The 2,888-nt window shown below is 47.8% G+C and overlaps 1 protein-coding gene across 1 annotated transcript in view; it reads right to left on the reverse strand.

Moving 5' to 3' along the window:
- Positions 1 to 305: 305 nt before the first annotated feature.
- The window catches only part of NOXRED1 (NADP-dependent oxidoreductase domain containing 1), a 6,181-nt gene continuing 3,598 nt past the window's right edge, over positions 306 to 2,888 (reverse strand). The window contains 4 exon segments of the mRNA XM_009585736.1: positions 306 to 597; positions 1,232 to 1,367; positions 1,370 to 1,453; positions 2,314 to 2,468. Coding sequence (XP_009584031.1) covers positions 306 to 597; positions 1,232 to 1,367; positions 1,370 to 1,453; positions 2,314 to 2,468 — 667 coding nt within the window.

The raw sequence follows: 2,888 nt of genomic DNA on the forward strand, positions 1-2,888 counted from the left end.
TAATTCCATTTTCTATTGAAACTGCAACAGAAACCCAGGGAAACTGAAGCAGTTCATAGGCCAAGGTGACTATGTAATAAGCAAATTCAGACTAAAATAAAGCAAGACACAGGCAGCCAGGGAGAAGGAAGTTTGCTGAGCAGTCTAGAGTGAAACTTCTGGAAGCAAATGTGTACATAGGGTTATTGGCTGGAATATTTTAAAGAATCCAAGAGTGAACAGTGCTGGTTCTTGCACCCCTCAGTCCCGTGAAAGGGCTGGAATGAGATCTCAGCAAAGCATTCTGCCGTGGGCTTTGTTACAGTTCACAAGGATTTAGAATAATAGTCAGCAGTTTCCTCTGGAATTTCTGACAAAATGTCAGAAGCAGCTGTGGAGAATGGAGACTTGTCATCCAACGTCACACCAGGCCCCACTACAGCTGAAGTAAGAGATGTCTTGCTGCTGATCAGCCCACATTGCTTTGTAGGCCAGTCTCCAAAGGATGCCTGGTATAGCAGAGCAAGATGGCACTGGACAAGCTCACTTTTTTCTAGCAACTGGCTAAAGCGAGACTCTCTCAGTTGTGCAGCTGTCAGGTCAAACCAGGGGAAGGTTCTGGAAAGAGAAAACAAGTGGAAACATTTATGGGCAATAACAGTCTGAAACAGCTTGCTAGTAATTTAACAAATAATGGTTTTCTTCAATGTCTGACTACTCTTTCTTGGGTCTTTGAGAAACAGTAAGACTCAGAGACTTGAATCTAAAGTGTTCCAGGCATTACTCTGCCATGCGGAGCAAAACTGAGCCTAATGGCTCTAGAAAATCCTGCACAAGCAGGAGTCCTTTCCCTCAAGCAGTGTTCTCCTGACTTAACATCCTCAATAGTCTAGTCCATGAACTATCGTAAATTCATTACCCATAAGAACTGTCCTCTCTAGATATTCCCATAGGAAATTTTTTTTCTGCATCCAATGCCCCAGTCCCGATCAGTGGCTTCAGACAACCCTGGTAAGCAGCCAAACAGGAGCCAGGGACAAAATAACTTGGGGATGATAGCCCAGGTCTTTTATTGCTAATACATCATCTAAGGCAATCTTCCCTGGCAGGTATGTGGTCCTAAGGGCAACACACAGTTCAGCACTTTCTAACCCAACAAGACAGGTCATGCTTCAGCTGTGGGATGAGGCAAGTTTCAGAGCAAAGAGGAAGCCTGGACAAGCAGCACCTCAGCATTCAACCCTTTACTTACTCCTCTGGAGTCACTGAAGAGGCAAAACCTTTGCTGACAAAACTCTTGCACACAAACTGTGGGCAGGAAGTTTTCTGCTCTGCACAGATGGGGCAGCGTTCAGGAAAACAGAGGTCATTGAGTAACTTCAGTGCCTCTGGTGAGGCAGGCTCTGCCACGTGCTGCTGTTCAGGGCTGCATAGAAAATGGCCACCAGCCATTCAGCATTGACTCTTATTTTCCCTGCAGGACAAACAAAATCAAATGTCAACTACCAGTGTGCACACAGGTGTGAAGAGATATTCTCATCTCCCACTCCTGTGAAGAATTGCGTTGGCAATCAGTTAGAGCGGGTTTATTTGAAACCTCTGATCTAGAATCATTTTAGGTGAGGGATGCTGAAATTAATAGTAACAAGTCTAGTATAGCTTGTATTTTATGTAGCTCATTCTCATCGAGTAAAGAGGAGTCCTTTACAGGCTGCATATAAAGTAGTATAACCATTCAGCCATCATGGCATGATGAGCACTGTAGCTGCTTTAAGAGCATTCGGCAACGCAAGAATTAGAAGTGCACGCGGAAGCGTATAATGAAATTGCGATGGACAGAGGTAGCAGCTGGCAGTAGGAACAGCACATCCATGGAAATAGAAGTTGTGCCTGAGGGAAGATAAACAGATTTTGGACCACGTTCTTGCTCAGAAAGTGTATCTCAGCTCCTGCTCACTGATTTAGCCTCAGAGCTACTATTGTTTCACGACAGGAAATGGTAGCTCTTTAGAAACTGGTGGCAAGTACATGGAAAGCACTGCTGACCCCCAGGGCGCTAATCAGAGAAACCGGTGAAGGAGACACATACTGCCTCATTTTGCCAGTCCACTTCTCGTGCATGACTACCCCCTTCCATGCACACTATTTCCATTCCAGCTTTAGCTGTACAGTGGCAGGATTTCTCTAGGAGGGTTTTCCTCCGCACACTGCACTCCTAACTAACAAAATTATCGCCAGCCCAGACCCAGCCTTGAATCATACAGGCAGGGGAACCACCGAGCGCAACACCTCAGACGAACTGCTACCAAGTTTAAGCAAAAAGAGAGCTTTTACCTCGGGAACTGCAGGGGCACGTTGCCCGCACAGCAGCAGGGTCTCGCAGCGCCGCGGGCACTGTCCCCCTCGCCCCCCACGCGTGGGTAGGCTCCTGGCCAGAGCACCGGAACCGCGGCCTGACGGTGGCACTGTAGCAAAGGAGTTGCTTCAACCTGAAAGCGGAGGCAGCCGAAATGAGCGTACCGGGAGAGGGGAGGATGCCCCTGGAGAGCCCGGGCTGCGCTGCGGCGGAGCGGGTGCCCAGAGCCGGCGGCGGCCGCACAGCACGGGTGGGTTCGTGGGGTTTTAAGGTCCTGCGTCAGGGAAACTCGGAGGAAGCCGCAGGGAATATCCCACTGCACCGTCCATGGCTGAGTTAACAGTTGCTGGGATTCATCCCATTAGCGTTTCTTATGATGACTCCTTTCCAATAGCCATCTTAACTAGCTAGAAAGGTTCTTCGTGTTTGATGGACCCTCATTCCCTTGTGTTAAAGTTAATCCACGAGCCTTAACACTGCAACGGAGAGATGGCCACAGTAGGATGGTTAATTTTGCCATGTAGTGGTCTGTTTAAAAAAAAAAAAAAAAAAA

The sequence above is a fragment of the Fulmarus glacialis genome, unplaced genomic scaffold, assembly GCF_000690835.1.
Source record: "Fulmarus glacialis isolate BGI_N327 unplaced genomic scaffold, ASM69083v1 scaffold45729, whole genome shotgun sequence".
NCBI lineage: Eukaryota > Metazoa > Chordata > Aves > Procellariiformes > Procellariidae > Fulmarus > Fulmarus glacialis.